The sequence below is a fragment of the Anarrhichthys ocellatus genome, unplaced genomic scaffold (genome assembly GCF_004355925.1).
Source record: "Anarrhichthys ocellatus isolate YVR2014 unplaced genomic scaffold, GSC_Weel_1.0 scaffold2, whole genome shotgun sequence".
Classification (NCBI taxonomy): Eukaryota; Metazoa; Chordata; class Actinopteri; order Perciformes; family Anarhichadidae; genus Anarrhichthys; species Anarrhichthys ocellatus.
Window position 1 is genome coordinate 5663832 of NW_022280032.1, and position 26120 is coordinate 5689951.

Here is a 26120-nt window from a genome sequence, read left to right on the forward strand (position 1 = left end):
TTAGATTTGCTTCGGCTTTTGAGCGAGATTGGCTTTGGAACGGCCAATTCCTGCAATTTGGGTTTCGCTAAAGGAATTATGGGGTTTATTTTAGACCTTTATTTTCTTTTCTCATTCCTTTGTTGCTATGGTAACCTTCCACATCCCCCAAATTGCCCCTTCGTCTGGCTGATGGGTGGTCCCTTCTTCTATTCTTCAACTAGGCTGGTGCGCATGCAGAGCTTTTTGTTGTGTTGTCTCTGTCTATCTCTTTCGCTTTCTTTCTTTCTTTTTTTTTGTTCTTTGCTGGAGAACGGAGAAGGCTGGAGACCAGACGACAGTGAATTGATCCAGTCACAGATGGAGATGTGTGAGTCGAGTCTGAGTGGTTCAGATCTCTGAGTGTCACGTTTCTCTCGGCCCTCCTGAAGTGTGGTTTTCCAAACAATTCATTTGCACCCAAGAGTCCTGCTTGTTTTCTCTTTCTCTCGACACATGCTTATGATTAAAGCTTCATACAGTTCGTGACACAGAATATAGACGCCCTTATCTAAAAAAAAAAAAATGCTGTGCAAAGGCAGTACCAAAAAGAGGAAGTGCTACCTTCTTCTCTGCCACATCCTCTCTTTTGTGCTTATCTTCCCTTTCGGCCCTGTGACATGTTATTGTCTTTTAAAGCAATGGTTTCAAACGCAGCGCAGTTAGACCTTTTGCTGAGATCGAGTGCAGCCCTCCCCTTCTTATATTGCTGTTATGACAGTCCGTGAAAACATCAGTTAAGGAACTCAATTCAGCTGAAGTCATCCGATTCTGTCGAGTCGTTCTCAAGAGTGTCGAAGGTAAGCTCATTCAAAAAGGCTTTTTGTTTGTGACCTTGTTTGAAAGTCTCTGTCAAAGTCAGGAAAAGGAAGCCCCACACACTTAAAACACACAGGGAAAGTTAAGTTTCTCACCGGTAGCTTTTCTCTTCTTCACATCCAGGAAACAACCGTTTGACACGCTCCAGGTCACGTCTGTTTAGTGAGGGTTACTTTATGTGTTTGCTGTGCTTTGTCTCAAGACCGTGTGATTCAAAAAGAATGTTCAGAGGGAGAGGTGCAGCTCTGCAAATCTGCAGGGGGGGGGGGGGGCTACAGTACTTGAACTGTAGAGTGTACCGCTTTAAAAGAGAAAAGGAAGTGAGGAAACTAAACATCTTCCTTTTCAGTTTTGTTTTTAGAAACTTCTTAACATCCTCAATGATAAAACAAACCCTTTCAAAACCCAACTCTGGAAACCCACTGAGCACAAATTGTTTTTCTTTGTACACCAAGAAGCAGAAGTTTGGATTTCCATGCAACAGTAAGCTGCCTGGCAGTGCAATCAGCCTCCGCCACTGCTGGCCAGCGAGTAACTCTGCTGCAGCAGTTGGAAGTTGAGCAAATTATGGTCAAGGACACTTACTGAGCCCCTGTTGAGAGAGAGAAGGAGAAAAAGTTTCCAACAAACATGGTGATGCATGGAGAAAGTGTTTCTTCATTCTGGTTTCGTGGTTTGTATTCAAGCTCTTCTTCTCTGCAGGTTCTGCTGACGGGTATCTTGAATATCTCGTCTTGAGGAGAAGCGATGGAGGCTGCTATCTTTGAGTATCACAAAGAGGATGACACTGTGGACATCGAGGCTTTTCAGGGTCAGTCAATCAGGATTCATGTAATACATTCAGTCTTGATGCAATACTCACACCTACATATATGTACATTGAAAGAGTTAGTAGGGCATGCCTTAGGGCATGTTTCACTATGTTCACTAGATATTGCTAACATGGCCAGTCTGCTGTTTGATGGGTAAATCAATACTTTTCCTTTTGAAAATGGCTGAATGCATCAATATGAACATAGGACATAAAACCAAAACAATGAGCTCAAACCGCTAAAACAAAAAAAGACATTGAACAAGCAGCTTTAAACTGCATTATCACGCCACAATAATGTAAGATTGATAGAAAATAATGCAGATCAAATGTTCAATGAGGTTTATTACACAGGTTATGCATGTAAAAGGCTGTAAAATAAGAAACAATATGATTTGACCAATGCAGTTTGTAAATATATTCACACAGGAGAGAAGCAGAAGGTCATTCAGCCAATGTCTTTAAAAGACCCCAAACTAGAAAAACTAAAAGAGGTAAGAGATGAATTCCTGTTGTCTACATATAGAGTTTTGTCTGAATCTATGTCTTCGATTAAAGATTTACTGCAGCATCAAAGCTCCTCCTGGACTACAAAGGGAGTGTTTCCTGAGTGGAGATGAATGCTACACAGGAAATACATTACAGAGCCTGCATGTATATGTGAGCAGTGAAGAGCATGAATAATATCTGACGCAGGGAGAGAGGTTGGTGAAATTTTAATGAACATAATTATCAGAGGTGATGGGATACAGCTATGTGAGTCACGTCCAGGAGTCGTCGGCAGAGTCTGCTGGATCTGACTTCAAAACAAGGTTTTGATTGGAAAAGATGGCAGCACAAGTGCTTCATGCAAGCGGCACTGAATGAGTAAATAACTCAGTAAGCCTGGCATGTCTCATATATGGAGTCGGGAGGGCAAACAAATAAAATCCAGTTATTTTGGGGGGAGTATTTTGTATTTGTCATCGTTTCCATCTACTTCAGGATCGTATTATCTTTGAAAATCAATTAAGAGAATAAAAAAAAAAAGGTTTCATGCTGTTTTTCATTTGACACATTGGAAACAGAAAGATGTATGCAAGAAGATACGGCTGGTGTTTGTATCTGACTGTGTGATGAATTGTGTTTTGGTAGGCACTGGTTTATTGGATCAATAGCACTTTGAAATCGGAGCACATAGTGGTTCAGAGTCTGGAGGAGGATCTGTATGATGGACTGGTGCTTCATCACCTGCTGTGTGAGTTAATACACATTTGTATGAAAGGCTAGTGCGGTCGTTGTAGTTCACCCAAAAGCTTGTCATTTATAATATACAAAACAAAGCCCTTGACAATAAAACATCAGTGTTGTTATTATTACATTTTGTAAAAATAAATTAAGAAATAAATTAAATTAATAAAAATAATGATGATAATTGTAATAATTGTAATAATTATGATTGTGCTTAAAATGATAATACTAATAATCTGCATCATCTTTATTATCATATAATTATAATAATATATATACACAGGGAGAGTATATCATTAAAATTTCCTGATTTCCACAGCCAGGTTGGCCGGTGTGCACGTGTCTGTGGAGGAGATGGCACTGACCAGCCTTGCTCAGATCCGCAAGCTGGGAATGATCGTGGAGGAGTTGGACAAGAGACTGGGCCTGCAGGACAGCAGTCAGATCAAGTGGAACGCCAAACGTGAGTCATGCAGCTGACTCGGCTCGAAGCAACAAGAGAACAAACGTTCCCTTCTGGCAACGTCTTCAAATTACATCGGGATTTGGTGCTAGCTCGAGGATGCCATGTTTGCTCACACCAACTGTGAGGGATTTTGGTGTAGATAAACACGATGGGGTTCTGTTTGAATTACCTGTCAGTGGATTTTATTTTTTCTGCCCTGGCATTGGGTTAGAGAATTTTATCAACAACTGAGCACCTAAGTGTGAGTTGCATCATCTGAACTTTTACTACATGAATTATATGACTGAAAGGACGTAAACCGAAAAAATTTGCCAAAAATGACCATTGTCTTGTTTGGTTTTAAAAGATTGTGGTGAGCACTTACCTCTGACAAATACATTGCATATCCTGCAACCCCATGTTTCACCAATGGCATGCTTTTAATGTGAAGCAGCAGTCGTAGGAAATGTTTGATAGGGCTGTAGAAGAGTGCACAGTGAACAATGAGGCTAATAAAGAAAGAGGATAATTACATGTTGCATCATTTCCTGTGATCCCCACATGTGTGTAGGAATTGCATATATAGGCAATTGAATCCAGGACGGGATTGGCGGACTCCGCCATTAAGCATAGTGGGCATTTCTGGCACCACTTCACCTTCTTCTAAAGAACATGGAGTGGGGGGAAAAGTCTGAAGTGATCAAAACCCCAGCAACACTTATACTACTGTAAAGAACTGACGCTTTGATCTCTTCAGACCACTAACAATGAAAACTACATTGTTTACATAAAATGGCTTTCGCTGAAAAAAAATGCGGACCATAAATAGTATCAAAAACAGGGTTAGATTTCATGATTATAACGTAAAGTTTTCAGTATTAAATTTCCGTTCGTGTTCATGTCGTATGTGTGTTTTGTTCCCTGCTCTTCGCCTGTCAGTCATCCACAACAAAGACCTTCTGGCCACGATTCATCTGCTGGTTGCCATGGTGAGAGCGTTCCAGCCTGAACTGGATTTGCCTCCGAACGTGTCGGTTGAAGTTGTAGTTGTGGAAGTGAGTTTCAACTTTTCTCCAAATCTTAAACACACACCTTGTGTAATTGCTTCTGAGCTTTGGTTCATTTTCATGCAGGTGAGCAGAAGTGGCATCAACTCAGATGTACAGACGGAGGTGCTGACAGAGGAGAGGTGAGCCGTTTTATGTCCTGTGTGATTCTGTGAATGTGATGAAAACACCTCATGTTTTTTTTGTGTGTGTCTTTTTCAACAGGGACGCAAGCTCAGACTCCCAAAGCAAGACTGAAAGTGAGTACAAAGCTGTCGGAGGTTGAGACGATCTGACATTTTGAATGTCACTGAAGCAGCATTTCAGCCCACGATGACTTTAACACAGTTTTCTCTCTGACTGGTCACTCAGGGGACGATCCCATCGAGCAACTGCTAAAGCTGGAGGCTCACAAGGTCAACATGGTGAAGAAGGTATAACAAGGAGAGGAGAAGTTAACTGTTGCACCTCTACCAGCAGTGAGAGAGCAAATGTCGTTGTGTAAAGACAGGATATAAATAACTATAATTTGTTTGTCGAATTAACTTATAAACCTGAAAACAAACATGATGAATGATACCTGAAATTATCAAATGGGAAAGCAATGTTTTTCATGTATATTATATTTGCGAATGGATCAAAGTATTCAAATCAATTAGCAATTCAAAATAGGGCTTGAAGCGACTATTTTAATTAGTGATTCACGTGCTAATCATTTGTTTTTGATTAATTGATTCATCATTTGGGCTATAAAATGTTATGAAATTGTGAAAAATATTTGAAAGCTCAATGGAATGCCATCATGTTGCTTTCTTCAAAACCCCAAAGACCTTTTCAGTGACTTCAACGAATAATTGATTATCAAAATAGTTGCCAATTATTTGATAAATCAACTAATTAAAAAAGGGCTGCTCATAATGATTATTATGAATGATTTGATTACTATTTAAATATTTGATTCATCATTTAGTCTATAAAACTTTAGGAAATAATGATATTTGAGATTTCATGTTGATACATACCTAATATGTCAACAAAATAAGACCAACTTGTATTTCAAACTGCCAAACTTTGTCCATTTTCAGGCCATCTTACACTTTGTGAACCAGAATATGTCATCCATGGGTCTGCAGGTGGCTCATATGGACAAACAGGTAAAAACAACAACAACAGTCGAACACCTTTGGAGCATTCCTGTAAAAAAAGAAAAAGAAAAAAGACTCATTGATTATATCACCTTCCTTGGACGGGCTCCGATCTCCGGTGTGTTTTCTGTCTATAGTTCGCTGACGGTGTGATTCTGCTGCTGCTGATCGGACAGCTGGAAGGCTTCTTCGTCCCGCTGTATCACTTCAACCTGACTCCCGTCAGTCACTCTGAGATGGTACAGTCGTGATTCCTGACGCATTAGTAAAGGAAGTGCATCGCCAAACACACGCATACAATACTTACCTTATTTGGTATTTGTAGATGCTCACAGGTGATGTGAGTTTAATTTGCAACATATTTATTTAATAAAATCAACCGGTCAGAAGAGACATTACCAATTTCAATTAGGATTCATTTCATTTTTGAGTGATATTTTTTGAAAGTGAAGATATGCACAGACTCATTTTCAGATAATCTAATTTTGCACAAGAGCATGGCGGATAATGAGCTTCAGTACTGAAACCTGATCCCAAATTATATCTATTACAATATTAGATATGATCAAATGAATATTTTACTATTCCCATGATAAAAGTAGATGCATAATTACTTCTGTGTCACTTATAATGATATCTTTGATCTCACTTTACCTGAAGCAATAGGACTTGTCTATAAAAAGTTACGACTCTTTTATCACAGATATGAGCAGTTTATGAATAACTTAATATATAAAACACATTATTTATCAGCCTGATCCATAATACCTCATGGTATAGTATGTTTCACACAGTTTTATAATGTACGCTGACTTATAATGCCACAACATATTAAATTAATATATACTCATATCATAAAATCATTGAAACTCAACAAAGATGATACATTTAATTTAAGTGATACATACATGGATTGTAATCCAATCATATAATTTACTTTAATCTGAAATGAGCAATTATTAGTTTAAACTAATACTGTTGTACTATTACATCGTAAAAACTTTAATGCAGGACTTTTACCTGTAACTGAGTATTTCTACGCAGTGGTATTGATACTTTTAAATAAGTAAAAGTTCAGAATACTTCTTCCACCACTGAAGAGAAAAGTTTTACCAAACTATGCTAATATATATCAGTGGGTAAATTAAACAGAATCGAATATCTTTTTATAACATTTGTTTATGTAAATGTGGCATCTGGATTTTGTGTTTGAAATTGTTCTAAATCTCTTTCACCTCTAGCTTCACAACGTGACCTTAGCCTTGGATCTCCTTAATGGCACAGGCCTTCAGGTGTCCAGTGTTGATCCACAAGGTGAGGAAACAACACACACTGCTCACACAACATACACACTCAGCCTGGTTGACAACAGAATAAACTCAAATTAAAATGCCAGGCACTGAGGATGGACAAAAAACAACAACAGTAAAATGATTGCAACAGAACAACACCAGAGCTCCTAGACAGCAATATCAAACGATTCTGGATGGTATCAACTATCGAGAGCATTTATCTGTGTGACAGGGAAAAGCCCAAATCTGTTTGTATGTCAGGTATCAGGCGAAGGAGGAGGCGGATTGCCCGGATTGTTTGATTTAATCTCCGCTGCTCTGTGGAGTGCGGGTTTGACAGTGATTTGGAGGGAAAGATGAAATCGCTTGCGGAATATGTGACTAGTGTCTCGATCCCTGCGGATGATTGTCTCAGTCCGAGGTCATCATCATTCATTTAGAGAGACGCGGCGAGGGAGACAATCTCAAGGGGACGATGCCACTCTGGTGCCCGATGATAGACACGGGGATTTAACCTCAACGCTATGGCTACATCGTGTGTGTGTGTGTGTGTGTGTCTGGAGGAAGATATGGTACTGTATCTGTATTCATGAGTACTGTGTACCACCCAGTTATCAGACACATCCCAGAAATATTATGATCGTGTCTGTGGACTGTAAAAAGTCCTCGTTAGTTTTTGTGTTTGTCAGTTTCAACTTGCAACTGCCAGTTATCAGATTTCCCACCGTAAAATCATGATTTCATGAAGCGTGAGCATTCATCTAAATGATCATACACCAGTGAAAGCACTACATTGCTTTCTGCTTGGTTTAATAAAGTGAGGGTAGGTAAACTGGTAAACTCACTATTTTGATGAATTTACTATTGGTTTACATATTAGTTAAGCTATTTGACATTAACAACTACCAATATAACAAAAGAATTCAGGTCATAATTCAGATCATTTGCCCGATAAATGTTTCACCATGGAAGATATTTGTTGATTTAACATTAAATCCACTCATGTAATTCATTTAAAACGCAATCAAATAACTAAAATAAGAGAAGAGCAAAATAGAGCAACTGACTAATCTAAGTGTGTGAATCAATCAATAGCAAATGGATCTCCCTCACTTCTCTGCAGATCCGTTATTGACGAGACTCTTTGTATTCTGAGCTCGAATCACACCCACTAGAGCTTCTCCACAATATTGTCTGCCAGCCTGTAATTGTGAAGCAAATCCTCAACACGATAACTGTTAATGTTTGGACCAGCACAATTAATCTAAGCCAGGAGCAAGTGGGTAATTTAATTCACTTTTAGTGTCTTTTTAATTACTGGCATAATTACAGTGATGGAATGAGGAATCCCAGCACTGAGGGTCTAAAAGCGGGAGCATTAATTAGGTTAGCCAGTGGTGGAGTGGAACCTAATGTCACATTCATTCAGTTAGTGCATCTTACAAACAGAGTGCAATTTTGTTGGGATCTCGTCTCACCGAGGACGTATTGATTAAATGTCCATTTAATGTATCGGCATGTCCTCACTGCATCAGTGGCTTGGTAGATGCTGAAGGTGCATTATAAATACGCAGTAAATGTCTCCTGATTGTTTGACAGATATCGTCTCTCAGGACGACACCGCCACCTTGAAGGTCCTGTACGCCCTGTTCAAGAAGCACAAAGGGAAATGAGAAAAGGAAGAGGAACTCAGCAAACAGGAACACAAACAGAGCTGAAGAAAAGATGAGAAACTGTTACGAATGCTAAAGTTGAAGTTGACTGTTCATAGACTTTTTGCTGATGCTCGCAAGCTAATTTAAAAGAATAAAGTACATGAAGCTTGATTAACGAGTCATGCATAATCAACGATATCGGTGTCTATAATGGCAGAGTCAGACCAGCATCAAAACTTTGGATCAAAATCAATTATTTTCGCCAGAGTCCATTCCCGTGAACGCGATACCTCAGGAGAGAATTCCTTGAAAATTTGGCACAAATGTCCACTTTGACTCAAGGATGAACTGATTAGTTTTTGGCCATAACTCAAGAATTCATATGCTAATTATGATAATTTTACACAAATGTCTGCTAGGATAAAACGATGAAGTGGTAACATTTTGAACAGATGTTAACTGTAACTTAACTCTTGATGGAGGCATACAACTGCCAGGCGGTAATTCTAGTCTTTCTTTATTTTTTATACATGTTTCTAATATGTGGTGTGGATGTGTAACCCGATGTTATTTCCCATTTCCGCTATCTCTTGCTCTCTTTCCTTCACTGTGTGACAGTGCTGAAACATGGCACTTTTAATTCTTGCTATAGAAAACTTTAACTGCCACTTCTCAATAAACAGTGTGAATTTAGTCCTCTGCTTCCTCCATGTGTTCCTGCTGACAGTCTGTGACCTCCTCGTTTTCTAGTCTGTGAATGCTATCGTCAGTTCTGTCATTTATTGTTTTTTGCCATTGAATTGTTCACAACTCAATGTCACACACACATGTAGCGAGTCAGGCAGCGATGGAGGCAGGCTCAGAGAATGAGAGACAGACAATGGATGTGATACCATCAAAGCATTTTTTGCAAATTTAAAAACTGCAAAATTGTTATCCTTTGTGTTGGAAAGACGTGTAATTCCTTTGTTTGAAAGAAATGTATTCTAACCATGAGTGACTTAAATATAAATATATTTCCACTGCTATCTTTTGTGGATTTAGCTTGTGTATTAGCAAATTGCAGCGTGAATTTCTTTGTTTTTTTATTCAAGGTTAAAGGAACTATAAACAGTAACAACAGCGACTTTCACACTTCCTATTCAGTTCTCCCAGTTTTCATGCAGATGTGTTTGTTGACATTCAGGAAGCCAATTTATTCGTTTCCACCACTGTGATGGAAAATACTCTAAATTCACATTTTATTTCCCCTGACATTTCAAAAGGTTTGCATAAAATTGTCTTGGCAGTCAGATGGAAACACAGCTAGAGAGAGACAGACAGAAAGACAAAGAGACACTGAGGGGTGTGTTGCTCTTGTTCAACATGTAAATTGACACATTTCAGCGAGCAGTTAAAGTATTATGAAATCAAAATGGCTTATCTTCTGTTTTTCAATTTACAGCCCTTGAACTCCACATCCCGAGTGATAGTAAACAAGATTTACTTGTTGAAAATTAAATTGCACATTGCTTTATGAAAAGCAAAACCCATTGTAGTACATGACCAACCAATAAAGTGCCGTCCATTTGCATTTTACGGCCTGACGACTACAAATTGTAATTGTATTTCATAGTCGGGTGTTACATATCCCATCCAATCATACATGTTTGCTTGTCATCGCTTACATTAGGTGGTCCATATAAATATCTGTCATTAAATCTTTCTGCATGTTGCCTTTTATGTAACTTCCTTCACCTCATCTGACTCTTCTATTCTTATATTCATATTGTTTTGTATGTGAATGTTAAATGAAATGTATGTTCTTTTTCATCAAATGTTGGGTATTTCAGGGTCAGTCGAAGGGGTTTTGAGCTCAGGGACAGTCCGTATGAAGCTTGCTAATATATTTTTCAAAGAATAAAATGTGTGTTATTGTTGCAATAAATGGCTAAAACCTTGGTGCAAAAGGGACATGAATGAACTGTTTGTACTCAGCCTTCTAACAGAATCTGTAAATGACATGGATTAAACAATATTCATTGAAATGTACTAAATTATTTATCTGTTTCTTTATCTATGAACAGTCTTGTTTCAGACATACTTGTCTGAAACAAGACTGTAGAATTGGCATGAACAGACTGTAAGACTGTTAATGCCAAATCTAACATATCTTGTATGTTTTGTTTCATATTGTGTTTAAGCTACCTACCCTGAATTCATTTGAGGCACGGATGTGAACATTTTTGAAATACTGAAACAAGCTTGATAAATCACAATGTGTGTTCATTATGTGCAAACATTTGTGGCTCTGACACGCTATTGTGATGATCTTAAAGACACAGTGAAAGATGAGGGGGATTAATGTCTTTTAGCCACTGTATACATGTCAGGAAATCAGTCATCAGTTTCTAAACCATCAGAACAAACAAGGATAAATTTCAAGATAAACGTCTGAGGGATTAAACCTGTTCTGCTCCAACGACAACACCTTCTTCTGCCTTCATTAGGACTCCACATCACCACTCAACATTGTAAAACAGTCACTGTAAAGAGATAACTAACTTATATTGCCTCTTATGCATGGGCTGAGAATGTTTTAGAAATCATTAAATCATGTTTGATGCTACTGTGAGTATATTTTACAGCCTGGGTGACCACACCGGAGGATTTCTCAAACTGACAGTTTTGGAGAAAACAAATGATGTCCCTCTGCAAACCCACTGGAGTCCATCCAAAATGTTCACAGGAAACATGAGTGATGTTTGCCTAACTTGTCACACTGAACAGACGCATCTCTCTGTGGATTGAAAGGGGAGCAGAGCTAACAAAGCAGCATCGCTCCCATCACTCAGCTGCTGTATAAGTGGGTTTATAAGTTATCACAGAGGTGACAGTATCATGGGAGTGTCAAACCTAAAGAATTAAGAGAGATATAATTAAGCCAAATAGCTTGAGATGTGTTCAAAGCAGTTAAATGTATTTGTACAGCACATTTCATGTACTGAACATTACTCAACATAAAAATGACGATAGACACAAGATGACTAAAAATCAAAAAGGACAGACGAAGACATGTGGACAGGTCATATGTCTAAAAGGGTGGAAAGATGCAAGAGCCTGCACACGGCTCTCAACACAGAGATGTCTAAGGCAGCGTGTAGCAGCTAACAGTGCTAACAATGACAACAGTGCTGCAACATAAAGGAGACAAGCCGAGTGATAAAAGTAATAAATACACATTTATTCAAGGTGTTCCATGTTCTGTTCAAGATAGATGGACAGAGAGTCACATAATTACACACAAAATCCACCCAGAAAAGAACTGGTAATAATAATTAACATAAAGCTATTTGCTCAAAAATAATTTCTTTAACCTTTGAAATAACACAATCAGTTTTTATAGGTTTGTCCTCATTTTAACCCTCAGCAGGCTGTGTTGGAGTGGGAAAGTAATGGCAGCAGACAGAAAGGGGGCATTGTGAAATGAATAACGAGAAGCAGGTTTAAAAAATGTATTGGCTTGTGTCATAATTGCATGGTTTTATTAGATATTTTTCATATGAATGAATCCCTGATATCCTCCCTCAAGCTCCCATAGAAAAGCTAATGGAGGTGGGGTGGTCAAACAGATGTTTATTTGTCAAGCTGCAATTTATAATATATCAAACGAGACGTTAGTGCCCCGCCCACTCGTTAGCTAACTTTTTACTGTAGCTACATCCATGCGCTGAACACCTTTATAGCTAATGCCCTCCCTCTACTTGGCTCTGTTGAATTGGTGTTTGTGTGCTTGGGATTATTAATCAGTTATGAGACTGTTTCATTTTTCTCTCAGATCTAACGTTATCTTTGCGTTTGCTGACTGTTTTCTACTTTTATGCTGCAGTAATTAAATTAGCTGACAGTGTTGGTGTCAGCATTAATTGTAAATTACCTTCTTGAAGTGAATGACAGTGACATTATTTTTCTTTGGGTTTGTGTTGGCACTTACATTGGGATGCTTTCATACTGTCTATTTACATACTGGAGAAATACACATGTTTGAGTGTTATGAGTTGGTTTTGTGTATATTTCCCTGTTGGTGGCATGTTGCTGTTGTTTTGAGGGCTCATGGCAAGCCAGATCTGTTGTAGAAAAAATTATTTTGTGGCTTCAGGGCTGTAAGCATGACTTCACACAGCTCATTCACATAATTGTAATCCGGTAATATTGGCTTCATGGGGAGCTCAGTATGGCTTTTGTTTCATTTTCTCCACACATTTCATATTCATCTGAGCATTAGAGGAATATTTAAACTGAGAGCAATGGGTTTGTGTGACAGCTTGCTTTACTATTCTTCATACCAACATATCAATTACATCTTAACTGCTGAGCCCTTGTTTCCTTGTGTCATTAATCCGACATTCAGCTGCACTCATGGATACAGCATTGCATTTTTTGTGAGTTTAATATGCATAATAATTATCTGCTGCACAGATGACGTGTCTTAGCTTGCTGCTGCAAATCATGTGGACTGTGGTGATTGTGGTATACTCCCTACAGTTTTGGGGAATTAACTTTTATTATTTACTCTCGATCTCTCACTTGTGTTGAGCTTGGTGTGGGATCAAATATTAGCTATTTACATAATACATCTGTTTCCATGTGAGATAGCTGACTTGGCTCTAATGAAAACTACAAAACCAATTTGCATAAAATGATCATCAATGACTACAGCCTGTGAACATGTTAACTAATATAATACCAAGAAATATTAAGTAAATGAAGTTTACTGACTCTGAAAAACAAAAACATTTATTTTTTCTGACTTTTCTCTAATCTTACACGTCTAAAAACTGCTATAATTACTCAATCAATCTAAAAGGCTAATCACTCTTTGGTTAAACTGCTCACATCTCATAGATACTTGCAACCTGTGACAAAAGTTTGCAAGTAAACACTGCTTGACCGTAAATGAGCCACACGCCAAAAAAGGCTGGGAACTACTGATTTAAAAAGTATATTAAGATTATACACAGATTCAGGTTATTTTGGTCACGTATTAGCAGAACAAAATACACAGAATAGCCCTTTTGCAACCTGACAGGAAAAGAAGGTGGGGAAGGTGAGGCTAAAAATTAGAGACACGTGTGAGCTGGGGGAAGGGAAAATAATTAACTAACAGAAGCTGCATGGAGGAGAACTGAGAGAGGAGTGAGAGAGGCAGCTACTGAAAGTATTATTCAGTTTCTGGACCTGTTACACTCAAACTAAGAAATAGTTGAGGTATACTAAACTAAATCGGAGCAGCAGGTTATCCATGAACCGGCTGGATACAAGGAACTTTTTTGGACGACAAGGCCTTACTGGAGGTGTGCTGATCCTGGGAGCAGGTGGTTGAAAAGGAATCTTGTTCAGCTCCAGCTTGGACCAGCTTGGGCCTCCTTAACTCCATTGATCCATCAAGATAAGTCCCTTTAATGCAACTCTCCAGGCTCCTCCTTCTTTTCTCCCAAAAACAACCACACACCCTGAAATAAACTGAATGGGACTGAAATGAACTGCCTTTCATCATACTACAAACGATGAACTGCAATATATATTGAAGACATAGCAGGTCAGAGGTCAGAGTTCACCATCCTGGTGGCGTGTTGAAAGAAGCTTATACATATTTTCTCTTTGATGGACAATAAATTAGCCAAAACCATACTTTAGTCTGGCACTATCCGTTCTTTGCATCGGCTAGGTGTGGTCCACCAAGGCACTTAAAACGGCTTGTTTAAATGGACGTCATGAAACGGTAACATTAATATCGACTTCTTCAGATGGATCTTAATGTGGTGTAACTGCCACAGAAGATCCGGCCTGAGCAGACGGGGCATCAGGGAGACGAGGCCTAATGGAGTTTTAATAGATAAATGTTTGCAGGATGTATCTCGGGCTCCTCAATAACAGCAGGATGTAGAAATCCAGACAACGATTTTTAAATGGAGATGGATGGCAGCAATTGTATTCATATGCGCATTTGTGCAGATGGCAAGAGTGTTGGTTACTGGCATACTGGAAGGAGGAGGACACAGATGGAGGAGTAAGTAGAGAGTGAGGAAGCAGTTTGATAAGCAGAACCTTGACAGAATGATCGACGGAGGTGGATGAAGGTGGGGTGAAAGTAGAAGTCAGAGCTTATTAGGAAAGCGCAAAGGGACCTTGACGATGTGGAACAAACTTCTAGGTTGCCGCGGGCCTTTGATGCAAGCGAGCAGCAGCAGGTGTCTGATTTGAAGCAATCTGCAGGTCTGACACGACCTGTGTCTCACCATCACCTCGTTGCTTTAATGATGATACTGTGTGAGCCAGTTTTGGATGTGGCTCTGTCAGCCTGGGACGGGTCACTGTTTTGAGGGCAGCATGAATCATCTCATGGTGTATTGATTGGGCATAGAAAAGCAAACCCAGTTCATTCAGAGGCTTGTATAGCCCCGGAACTCATAAAAGATAGTAAAAGGTTATCAGTCGAGTCAAAAGTACTACTAAAAAACATCAATATCATAGAGGTTTTTGGTAATCAGTTGGTTAAAAAGTCAGTTTTTCTTTAGCTCACATCAGTTAAAAAATAAAAACTTCAAGACAAAAATGATTGTCCAATCATAGCAACCATAAGTAGGCATGTCACACCTATTTAGCTTTGAATTCCTTTAGGAATGCAACAATACCATTTTTTTTCAGACTAACTGTACTTACATTTGGGTACTTGCCGATACCGAGTCCCAATATGAGAACTTAATAATAGAGTTACAGTGCTAACAATGGCTCTGAAAACATGTTTTATTTTCATCAGGTGTTTCTTCACTTTCTGACTGTAACAAAGTAAATATACAACATGATGCTGTTGCTGACATTTTAACATTTTGTGTTTTCCTGATACAAGTTTAGTAATAGTTTGCAGTAGGGATGTTATTGATGAACAGTTAAGGAAACCCTGACAGAGTATGCCGGGCAGACATACAGCTGACTAACTCACAGCTAAAGCTCTTTATTGGATTTGGAAAATTTGCACTTTCGGACCCCAGCCAACCATTTCCCCAAAAATATTACACGAGCATTACGTTTCCCAAAAACATCTGTTAGTCCACATTGTCAAAGCCTTTTCTCTGGTAATGGTTAAACTCGAAACATGCCGTTTGAAATGATTAACAATGCAACATATATCTATCATGTCCAAGAATGTAATAAGCATCCAAACAAGGTTACGTTATATAAATCAGTTTGCTCCCACTTATCCTGATCATATTATCAATACTAGGGGTTACATGGATCAGGAGGTAGAGAGCGGGTCGTCCATTAATCACAAGGTTGGTAAATCGAACCCCGGCTCCTCCGTTCTGCATGTTGAAGACACTGAACTCCACGTTTGGTGTGTGTGGGAATGACTGACGCTTTGGTCTTAAGTCTTAGGTAAAAAAGCGTTAATATAAATACAATGGTCCATTCACCATTTGCTGGGGCTTGTTAGCATTGCACTACTAAAACGATGTTTTTAGGTTGTGATTTTAAATTGCGTGCCAATGCCACAAGAAATGCACTTAAGTGCTGAAAATAAAATGAGCTGGTGGAAGTTTATCAAATCATTGGAGGTAAAGGACAAAATATAATTATTTCTATTCCTAAAGCTTTCAACTCCCTAGTAATTCAAAATGAACAGTATGATTCATTGATATATTCAGTTATATTTTAGACTCTGATAACCTTTGTCTGTTTCTGGCCTCCATAGGGGCTTGGCTTTAAAGGTCTAATGAAATAAAGCAGTATTTCCTTTCCAAAGAGCACCTGACACAGAGGGATTTAAACACACTGGAAAAGATAAAACTTTATTTCTCCCTGTCGTGACAATACAAAGTCAACAAGTGCAATAACAATCCAACTGAAAACGGTACTGGTCATTCTATCTAGTAGTAAATACATAGACAGAACTTGGTGCACATTATCATCACCACCACACCCAAAAAGTGAGGTATCAACCACTACAAAGCTTCTGTGTACAGGTGGGTATTCAACCGTAAGGCAACTGTTACCATGACCGCCTGACAGACTGAAACAGATGTGCGCTCTCTTCTTCCCTTTTTTATGTTGTTTTTTTAAAAATTGTTTATTTGGGTAGAGGGTTGAGCTGATACGATTTACAGTACCACGTCACACATCAGGCCAGAGTCACGACTGTTTTCAAACAAAACAGAAAACATCACAAAACCAACTTGTAACATTTTAATGAAATGAGGGGAAATAATCCAGCTGCTACTGCTTGTCGGAGGCAAAATGAAGTGTTTCCTTACTGCCCTCCTTTACTTTATTACAGGTCAGAACACACAGCAAAAACCCTGAAAAATGACATTACCTTAAACACATCAGATTTTCCCCACTTATTCAACATTAGGGACTAATTAAATCCCCTTTGTGCTGCTGCATCTGTTTCAAAAAACCCTCCCTGTTTGGTGCTCCTGTTCACACTCTGGGAATAAGGAGACAGCTATGGAAAGAGAGCAGGAGAGTGTAATTTAGGACCACTGCAGATCCCTGGGCCAATTATTTAACTTGGACACATCCTATTTCTCTGCCCCTGAAAGCACAAGCCTGCTCACGCACTTAAACTTCAGCCACTGAAATGGGAATTGACTTGCTCTAACAACTCAGCAAATGTGAATATTATTGCCGATAACTGAGGAAGAAGCCCAGCACACGACCAGAGTTTTATTCGGAGGATCCACTTAAACTTCATGAAACGGAGAGGACAGATATGATGGCGAGACCCCAGGTCTCATGACTCTGAGCGATTAACGGTATCTCTTGTTAGCTTTCAGCGAGGACGTTACCACGTTTGCACGGACCAGAGATTCTGCACGCATACGGGGCCCAGCAGCTGCCAGAGTACCAGTTGCAGATGCAAGATTGGTACCAACGCCTCTTTCGTGATGTACCTACCGGTCTGCCCACCTGGTCTTCACATGCTATCGCTCATATGCAGTCTGGCACCAACAGCTGCTTTGTCTCTTGTAGTATTTAATGGATTACAGAGAATTTATCTCGGTAGTTAATTCAGATTTGGGTATAAAGTCACTACTTTCTCTTAAAACACGATGACCGTAGAACTGAAACGATTAGTTCATTCATCTATTAGTCCAACTCGCTTTTTGGTTGATTCATTTCTTGTTTAGGTCATTTTTCAAGCAATAATACCAAATAATTCCTTAGTTTCAGCTTCTCAAATATGAGGAGTTTGTCTACTGTAATAGTGTAACACTTCATAGACCGAACAATTTATTGATTAATTGAGAAAACAAATTGCTGATTAATCTGAATTTAGTCTTTAGTTGCACCTCTAGATTGATTGATCATTTATTTCCAAGCTTACACTGATTTCACACATGTGAAGATTTGATCATATGTTATCATAAACAATAGTATAACTGAATATCCTGGGTTTTAGCCTGTTGGTTGAATAAAACAAGCCATTTCAATACCTGGCTTCTGGCTTTCAGAAATTCTAACATTTTTCACTATATTCTGACATTTTATGGACCAAATAATTCATAAAGAAATTGAGAAAATAATTGTCAGATTCAAGTCATTAGTTACAGCTATAATGTAAAAGTTTGTCTTTAAAAAGTGAATTGTTTTCACTTCTGCTCCAACAACGCTGTCACAGAAATTGTTGGAGACCTTTTTCAGTACGAGTTCATTATCCAGAAATGCTGTATGTCCATTTTAGTAACCTCGCCTTATTAAATGTAAACTGAACTGAAAGCTCTGCGATTCCACCTCAATGATTACCCGATGCTCATTTGGCTGGTGCCTCTGACTTTTACATACCATGTCATCCGTCTGATTAAGCTACTGTACATTATTGCTGACAGTGAAAGGGGTTTTAATGTGGGTTTTTCTGTTGTGGCTAATCACTTACAATTGTCTATTACCAATGTGGGATATAGAGCGCTCCTTATAAAGGAACCAAATGGATATTCATTTGCATCATATTGCTAATGGAGCTGTTTTTCAGGCAGCTCCGGTAATGAGGAAGGGCAAACAAGTCAATGGATGAGGTTACACAGGCAACTGTCTCACACTAACTTTGTAAGTAATGGTCTCAAATGGGCTTGTCGGCTCGACGCCAAGGTCTAAGGTTATGTTTAACTTAGCATGAAGCGCTTTGCTGTTGTGAAGGCGTCCCTGATCCTCATTATGATGTGTTCACATTACGAGCGACAAAGCAACCGGCTACAATTCATTTTCAATGGAAGCCAGTGACATGAATGTTTTTTTTCTTTCCGTTATCCAGTTCCCAGTGCAATTAATGGCGTAACGACGTCAACGAGCGCTTGAGCAACACTTCCGAGGCGACGTGCCGACAATGTAGCAGGCCACGCATGACCGTTTTGTAGCTCTGTCGCTAGTTCTGTGAACATAGCATTAATGTTTTGGGTGAATGACTTGAAAGCCAAGATCCCTTTCCTCAGCATCACTAAACCAAAAGAAAAATCTTGATGACCCATTGTAAAGCAGGTTATCCGTATGGCGTTGTGTCCTTGTGTCAGACACGTTACAATATAGATAAAATCACTTGTTTTGCAGAGAGGAGATCTAAAACATTTCATACGAGATACTGTTTTCTCAACATGGCTGCTGCAGAGACATTTTGCGTCTGGTATCAGTAAGTAACAAAAACATTCTACTCTAAGCGAGATGCTCAGCATCAACCTAAGCTGTTACATGTTCCGAATGTTAACCACTCATATATATTCTCTGACTAACTCACATAAATAAATCACCAAATAGATAACCCACAACTGTGTCTAACTGCTACTGAACACAAACTGACACAGCAGTGCAATAAACATTTTATATCTAGAAAGATGAGCTTCTTTTTTTAAAAACGAGTACAGTTTATCCAGCTCAGCTCAGATCCTTTTTGGGATACTTCGGGACTTGGCAGTCTCTTCAGAGGATCACTGAACACCTGTGAGCTGCTGAATGTGTCGCTCCTCTGCAGTACACTCCTCTGTGTCTCCTGGCAGCCTTTGTTCAGCGGGGTTTCTAAATGCCACGTCGGCCTGCTTCTGTCGGTCCATGGGTGTTTTGTGCTCATTAGGAAAGGGCAGTAGTCTCTTCTAACTACTACAGTATGGCTAGCCCACCACTGGTGTCTGTGTCTGTGGTCCAGAGAGGGGGCATCTGCGGGACCTCTCCTCTCTACCAGGTAAGGAAACAAGGTGTTGCTACTCTTCGGTTTGTCCACTTGCAGAATCATTCTGTAGAAAGAGAGAGAAATGCAGAAATTGAGCATTCTCGACAAAAAACAATCTTATCACAAGGTTTACTTTTTTAGTTTCTCCACAGCTTTCAACCGCATCTTGTGTTTATCTCTCAGTTGTGGGAGTTGCCCAGTTCTCATGGAGATGGTTTGGATGTTATCATGTGACAGAATTTCTGTTTCTTAAAGGGATGGTCTCTGGGGTCGGACGCTGGGACCAGTTCTGGTTCTGTTTTTAATCTTGTTTCTGGTTTTCATTACCAGACCAGTTGTGTGGACAACCCACTGAATCTACACCGGAAACGTACTACACCCGCTTATCTGTGAACTAGAGGTCCTCTCAATTCTAAAAATGTTGGACCCATGAAGCAGCTGCGCTCGTGTAATAGATATACATAAAGATGGTTTTCTAACCAATTTAATAAGAGCGCAATTCTAAAAAACAATTGTCATTTAATAGCATGCGACAAATACAACCACGCTTCAAGAAAACCAAGCAAATGAAGAACAAACATTTTAAGATCACATACATACACATTTCAAAGATATCATACTAATGGATCAAACAGAATGAGAACTTTTAAGAAATTGAAGAAAAGAAACAGAGGGGGTATCATTGCCTTATCCTCTCCAACTGCCCGACTGCGTTTGGAAAGAATATCCTGTATCCTGCATGGCTGAAACTGGCTCAGACATGATGTGCGTGCTTAATGATCCACATTGATCTTTATACAGGCCTACTATTGGCTTGAGAATCAGCTCAAGGCCCGAAATCACAAAGACCAACAAAACTGTAGCTCTGCTTTTCAAAAAGCAATTAGATTTACAGAACAATTTTACAAGTCTGTAATTCTTGTAAATACTTTCAGCCCACCCCACCTCCTATGAGTCACATCCCAGCCATTTCTATAAAATAATGCAACTACATTGTTGATGGTAAAATAAAAGTTTCCACTTGAAGGTTATTATAATGCACTCTTGAGAAAATGACTCAAATGCAGTTTGCAGAAGTTGACGTATGACAGCAGATCAAATAAAAGATCACAAACACAGCCCCAAAAATAACATTGCAGCTGCATCACTTGCTCATGGCAATGCCAAAAGTCATTCTACGACTCTCAAGGAGTCAAACTTATTCTCCTGCGCTTTCCTTTTAGCCCACAGCAGAACGCTGTGCCTGGCTGCCTTTGTAGCATCTATGATGTTAATTAACTCATTAACTCACACCACATGGAGAGTGTTGCTTTAATTGGACAAGGTCTTGGCATGCTGCTCTGTGGACAGACAAGCCAGGAATAATTTCATAATGTACAATTCTATTATTACCACAGAAAGCCAACCAGTGAGTTCAAAGATGGACGTGAATATGCAGGAGACACAGCTAGGTTTTGATCATACTCTGACAGAAAAATAAAAAACTGGGAAAAAAAAAAAAAGACGTGAATTGCTGTTTCAGCTTCCAGAGTGGAGCCGACTGTGGCTAAGTGGTAGAGCAGGTCGTCCTTCAATCAGAAGATCGATCGGTGCGATCCCCGGCTCCGCTGGTCCATGTCGATGTGTCCTTGGGCAAGACACTCAGCCCCGAATTGCTTCCGAATGCTGTGCCTCAGTGTATGAATGTTGGTCCTAATGGGCAGGTGGCCCCTTGCTTTGTAACCCCTGCCATCAGTGTATGAATGGGTGTGAATGGGTGAATGACATGTGGTCTGAAGACTAGAAAAGAGCTATACAAGTCCATTTCCCAAGTGTAATTTCCTTGGCAGACAGACCTGCAGGCCTTTGAGTGTTGGTGTTAGTGGTGACCTACGACCAAAGCGATGTTACACACAGACTTAGCGGAGTGACGGAAACTCTGACTGTGTGATAAGGCTGAGTCACTGAAGTCTGACTGTAAGACGCAGTGTTACGATGGCCGGTGAGTCAGGTGAATGTGGTGACAGATGCCACTTCACACGGACGGCTCCATCCGTGGCTACGCTCAGCTGGCCCAATGAAGCTGCCAAGTTTGAGTGAGTGGGTTGTTACTGGCACAAGGTGCCACTGTAACTTGGTGCCAAGTGATTTATGAATCACCAAATGACTCTTTGACGTGTTCTGTTGATGTGCGATGGTGCCATTTGATGTTGCCCAACATTTCATTTCTCTCACTTTTATTCCTGGCTAATGCTACGCACACATTAAACCAAAGTTGAATCATCCATTCATCCATTAGTTATACCCACTAATCCTTTAGGGTCACGGGAGGAGGCTAATTGGACGAGAGGTCGGGGTACACTGGACAGATCATATTTTTTATTTTAACACCGAGCATGAGCAAAGAAGCGTATTTAATCTTGATCGCAGAGCTATATTTGCACAGCAAGTCTTGATCAGCACTGAGTAAAGACAAACTAAATTTATGTAAATTATATGCAATATAGCCAGACTGAAATGACAGCTGCAGATCAGATAGTTCTCGCAGTTCTGAGAGAGGAGAGTGTCAGGCACACTACCCAAGGATGTAAAAAACAAGTTACAATATAGGAGATGCTCACTGCCAGCTCCTTTTTCCACTTTTTCTTCTGGTGTCAAGATATCCAGATGCTGCTGCTGCTCCCCACTACCCATAATTGCTCGAGGTGAACTACTGGGCAAAGGGTTGGCACTAACTGGGATCTTGGCCAAAGTTTTTAATTTCCTTTAATGGGCTATGTATGAGTGGACAACCAATCAGGGCTTTAAAGCTGCTGAGCAATTTATAGAGAGAGCAGGAACTTCCTATTTAAAGGCGCATTGTGTAATGTCTAGCCACAAAGAAATAAATCAATATTTCAGGTTTTTTTTTTTTTTTTCAAATTAGCTGAGCTTTACTTCATAATCTTTCAACTGCAGACAACCCCTGTGGTACAAATACCTCTTATCAATCATTGAGTGGGTTGTTGCTGCCATTACGTGCCACATTGCCCTGTGACTAAAGTCCCATCTGTTGTCAGTTCCCTGCCCATAAAGAAACAATGCATTCTTCATATCAAGGAACAATTAACTATAAAGTGCGGCTTAGCAGACCTGTTGTTTTTCTCTCACCTGGATTGCACATGCATGAATAGGAGCTTTCAATAAAGGGTATCCACAGAGAGAAAGTAACAACAGCTTCCCAGGCCGCCCACACTTAACCCCCAGCAGATCTGCAGCATACCAGCCTGCTCACGTGGCGACATGATAAACAATATCACCACATGCTGAATGCCAAGCTGCACTTTTTCCTGAAGAAAAACATCTCTGCATGTGGAGAAATAATTTGATACTTTGACTTGCTGTGAAGATCGCTCCGATGCACTGGTGACCATTTGTGCATGCTGGATTCCCGAGTTGCTGTGCGACTGGGTTGTTTTTAGATGCTGCTGCGCCAGTTGCGGGGACTTGACCCCATCTCTGTTTGTTTACATTAGTCCAACAGATGTTCAACTAACTGGACCTGGATTTACCCTGTAACTTCTCTGGGGATAAAGATCTGTCTTCCCGCAAATAAACCATGGTCCATCCGATGACGCACTGTGTGGGCAACATGAGCTGTGGTGTACATACACTATTGGTTACTTCACACATTTAACAAAATGTGTAAGCATTGTCTAGATTGTGAGAAGTGCTTCACTGTGTTAAACTGCAAACAAGCTATTCTAATCTTGCCGAGAAACTTTGTGACTGAATTTATTTCCCAGCATCTGTCACGTTTTGGTATTTTTTGTTTTAACTGATTTGATGGATTATCAAAGAATATCCATAGCTCCTTTTTAAAAACTGACCTGTTTCTTAATAAAAAGTGACTCAACTTTTTAAAGGGAAAAAAATGCAGAAGATTATTCCACGTCAATATCTATTCTGAAGCTTTTCCCATCAGTCATCGTCAGCACGAATTACCATGAATTTAGCATGCTCTCAATGAGCATTTTGCTGCAGTTTCAAACACCTTTTTAGAGACCTCCTCTGGCTTAAAGCTCGAGAGCTTCCAGTGCAGGTCAACCTAGTGAGTCTAGTCCTATCATATTGAACTGACTTCATGTCTAATGAGGAGACTCCATGGGTATGTCCAATGTAAGTTAACCATGTTTCCACCAGCAAAGCAGCCCCAGGATCCTTCTGCAGCATCCCAGCTCCCCTATCTATGGCTCGCACAGTCAACGCTGCTTCTCAGAGCCATTTGTCAAACCTCTGCCCACATTAAATTATCATGACCCGAGAGAGATATCTACCTCTAGCGAGAGACTCTGAGCCCCAGTCAGACAGAGACGAAGAACTGCATGAAAAATGGACCGCACAGAAATGTAGGTTTGTTCAGACTGTGCTCTGTGATTGTGTAGCTTTATTATGAAAGTCTGAGCACTGGCTGCCAAAAGAAGAATAAGTTCCTCGCGCTGTGTTTTAACAGTCACACACACGCAGCCCAACACACCTTGAGACTCCTGTGACTGCGCTCAAAGGTAAGAAAATGATGAACCAAAAGGACAGCAGAAGGTGTTTTTTTTTTCCACAGGAACTCCATGAAAGGTCTCTTATGTGACTCGGAGTCGAATCATTCAGGTTAAATAAGAGTTGGGGGCCTCGGGCGAGCAGTGCAGCTTTCACATTTATTCTGTTCTATTCATTAATAATGACCGCTCCTTAATGAGCTGGTCAGACTTAAAACCCAAATTGTGATTCTGACAGGGACATAGTTCCTCTAGTAGCAATACCATTGGTAGGCAGTAATCATGCGCGGTTGTGTCCTGTGTGTATCTTTGTGTGCGCACTGCACTCTTAATAAGGAATGCAAGTAAACGGGGAGCTTGATGTTTGAGCTTCCTCTATGTTGGCTTGGGAAAATATGCTGGAAATGCTCTAATTTGTCCTGTTAGTGTTTCCCTGCCATGTTGCTCTCTCTCTACATGGCAAAACACTGAGTACAAAGATCATTGCTTACTACTTGGGGAAACAGTTATTTACTTAATTTTGTAATTCTGTTTTTCCATATTGTTTCTCCTTTTTTTTAAATGTTCATCTAAATTAATCTACATCATCAGATGGTCCAAAGAACTGATCTACAGTCTTTTCCAGCTTCCTGTCTGTGATTTATAAAGTATTATTTTCACACTGCCAGCGCTCCCATTGAGATACTTCTGTTAAGACACCAGCTGTAATTACCCAGGTGATTTGTGATGTAAATCTTAGTTCACGTTTTGCTGATTCTTGCAGCTTTACAGTGGACGTGCCAAACTGCCGGTTGGCAATCGCCAAGTGACGGACAGTGACTCACCATGCGGTGGACGTGTTGTAGGGCAGGAGTGTGGGGCTGTGGCTCTCCCCTCTGAGGCTGTGTCTGGGCTGGTAGTGGCTCGGGACCATGGGCTGGGCCGGAGCCTGGGCTTCGCTCTCCTCTGGCATGGACCTGTGCCACTGACTGCGAGCCTTCTTCAGCCAGCGTCCTCCCAGGCCCCATTTCTCCAGGTACACCCGGCACAGCTCGTAGTTTATGGCTGAGTAGTAGAGAAAGTCCAGCGCCAGCAGCACCATGACGAAGAAGCCGTAGATCCACACGCCGACCAGGGCTGTGTAATTACTGTGTGAGAGACAGACTATGAGTGTTAGCACAGTGTAATCTGGGAAAGATGATGATAAACATTCTCGCATGCTCATAGCTACCATCCATATACCCCTCAGCTGGGCCCTTAAATCCCAGCTATGATGCCAAGTGTGAATGTTTTCTGTTCATGTGGCAAGACCAAGACGTTCATCAAATCCTCCCTGGATAAAAACTAGTTAAATAAACAAAAAGCAAAAATTTATTAAGAAGCCCTCCATCTGTTCCATTTGCTGCTTCTTCAATTCTACAACACATTTCAGTAGCACAATACACATCTTAATCCATTTGCTCCTCCGAAAATCTGTGCTCCTAATTTTTACTCGTAAATTTTCGTCATGTATTACATGATCCAGCTGCATTTATGTGGCACTTTTGAACTTTCGTTTAGCCCACCCACATCCATAAAGTACAGCAAGGTAAATGTGCAAAAATAGCTCCCTGAGAAATTTGAGAGGCAGCATTTTGCCAAAACAGGGACACTAAATATCTGGGTGCGATGTCTTTGTTTCTATGGCACTGAGGACACTTAGTTAGGGAATCTCGCACAAATTGAAAGTGATTCAGTCCTATTAGGTTGATTCTATCGTACGGAATGAAAAAGTATTATTACGACTCTGAGAGAGGAAGCAGGATATTATTCAAAATAAAGATTTATTTGGAGGGAACCCCATCTATTATGTCATTTCGGCACACTTTGCAATTTGTTTGACTGCATTGATTGAAGCCCTCACAAAAAAAGTGATGCCCAAGAGCTTCCAGTTCAGTTGATCAAGTGAATCCACTTCTTTCAGAAAACGATG

General features: G+C 40.0%; 2 protein-coding genes across 3 annotated transcripts in view; one reads left to right on the plus strand and one right to left on the minus strand.

The window, feature by feature from the left end:
- Window positions 1–31: 31 nt before the first annotated feature.
- On the plus strand, window positions 32–10401 carry parvg (parvin, gamma). The gene is made up of 13 exons (XM_031858621.1): window positions 32–818; window positions 1540–1648; window positions 2078–2142; window positions 2783–2885; window positions 3198–3341; window positions 4263–4378; window positions 4457–4512; window positions 4595–4629; window positions 4742–4803; window positions 5455–5523; window positions 5652–5753; window positions 6756–6828; window positions 8406–10401. Exons 2-13 carry the CDS (start codon window positions 1585–1587, stop codon window positions 8477–8479), a joined length of 963 nt encoding a protein of 320 aa, XP_031714481.1. The 5' UTR covers window positions 32–818; window positions 1540–1584; the 3' UTR covers window positions 8480–10401.
- A 5876-nt stretch (window positions 10402–16277) lies between these two features.
- Window positions 16278–26120, minus strand: part of shisal1b (shisa like 1b) — a 36094-nt gene continuing 26251 nt past the window's right edge. Inside the window, exons 4-5 of one of the 2 annotated variants that reach the window (XM_031863177.1) lie at window positions 24994–25296; window positions 16278–19722 (exon numbers count right to left, since the gene is read on the minus strand). In XM_031863177.1, the coding sequence (XP_031719037.1) occupies window position 19722; window positions 24994–25296 (304 nt within the window). In that variant the 3' untranslated portion in view covers window positions 16278–19721. Of the gene's footprint in view, window positions 19723–24989; window positions 25297–26120 lie in introns of those variants that run through there. The other variant, XM_031863169.1, reaches the window with a different exon arrangement.

Coding starts and splice junctions, on each gene's coding strand:
- parvg (XM_031858621.1), top strand. CDS start 1,585: ATGGAGGCTGCTATCTTTGAGTATCACAAAGAGGATGACACTGTGGAC. Junction 2,886..3,197: donor GGTGCTTCATCACCTGCTGT/GTGAGTTAATAC, acceptor TGATTTCCACAG/CCAGGTTGGCCGGTGTGCAC. Junction 4,513..4,594: donor GAGGTGCTGACAGAGGAGAG/GTGAGCCGTTTT, acceptor CTTTTTCAACAG/GGACGCAAGCTCAGACTCCC.